General features: G+C 32.2%; 1 protein-coding gene across 1 annotated transcript in view; it reads left to right on the forward strand.

Annotated features, from left to right (window-relative positions):
- HELRODRAFT_184120 (hypothetical protein) overlaps positions 1-1,017 on the forward strand; it is a gene marked incomplete at both ends in the record, with an annotated part of 2,158 nt that extends 1,141 nt beyond the window's left edge. The window contains 2 exons of the mRNA XM_009015826.1: positions 217-880; positions 970-1,017. Coding sequence (XP_009014074.1) covers positions 217-880; positions 970-1,017 — 712 coding nt within the window. The remainder of the gene's footprint in view (positions 1-216; positions 881-969) is intronic.
- Positions 1,018-1,309: the final 292 nt, after the last annotated feature.

A 1,309-nucleotide genomic window follows, 5' to 3' on the forward strand; every position in this document is an offset into this window, starting at 1 on the left:
AGATTCGATTGGGATTAATGGGTTCAATTTTGTTGGCAAAAATCGTTCCGGTAGACACGGGGGTGGAGTCGGCCTCTTTGTAAAAGATGATATTATATTTAAAATAAGAAATGATTTGATGATTTCAAATGAACTAGAGTTATTTGCAATTGAAGTGGGAATCTCGTCTAAAAACAACTCATTAATTATTGTTACGTATCGACCACCACATTACAGCAAAAAAGTTTATATGAAGCAACTTGAACAAGTTTTGTTAGCCATAAATAATGAGAAAAAACTAGTTTATTTAACCGGAGACCTGAATATAGATCTTTTGGAAAATTACGAATCTTACAGTAGTCAACTCCAAAATTTACTGACATCTTATAATCTAAAAGCATTAATAAATAAACCAACAAGAATAAACATACAAAAAAACTCTCTGATTGACAACATTTTTACCAATGCATCGGAGAACGTAACAGTTTGTGGAGTGCATTTGACAGACATTTCGGATCACTTACCCATAGTTGCATGTTTCAAGCAACAATTAGTGAGAATAGAATTTGAAAACCGAGAAAATCAATTTTCTTTTTCAAGACACAGAATTGATAAACTAAATGAAAGACTGCTATCGACCGACTGGACAGATGTGTTACTGTGCTCAGATGTGGATGCTGCTTTCGAACTTTTCACCAACATTTTCCGTGTGGCATTTAAAGACTGTTGTCAGATCAGCTCATTAGGAAAGATTAAAAAAATTTTAAAACAAAAGCCTTGGGTAACAACTGATTTTCGCAGAATGCTGAATAAAAAAAAATACTTGTACAAAAAGTTCATTAAAAATTCAAGTAGTGAGAATTTTCTGAAATTTAAATCACAAAGTCAAATTTGCAACAAGGTTAAATCTATTCTGAAAAGGCAATATTTCTGTGATTTGTTAGACAAAAATAAAAATGACTCGAAAAAAACTTGGTCAATAATTAATAGGTTAACAAGCAGGCAAAAAAAGATCAACCCTGCATCGATCACAGATAATGAACAAATTATAGCATCGCCTGCAAATTTTCTAAATAACTACTTTGTTAACATCTCTCAAAACCTTCAGAAATCCTTACCGGATAATCAATCATGGAAAGAAACAATTCATCATCAGTTGCCAAACTCGTTTTTCTGTTTGCAAACTACAACAGAAGAAATAATAACTACAGCAAAACTAATCAAAGCAAAATCGTCTTTTGGACTGGATGAAATACCTAGTAAAATTGTTATGGCTACCATCCGATCAACAGCACATGTGCTTGAACATCTTATTAATCTGTCTTTTATG

This window comes from Helobdella robusta (genome assembly GCF_000326865.2).
Source record: "Helobdella robusta unplaced genomic scaffold HELROscaffold_168, whole genome shotgun sequence".
NCBI classification, from domain to species: Eukaryota; Metazoa; Annelida; class Clitellata; order Rhynchobdellida; family Glossiphoniidae; genus Helobdella; species Helobdella robusta.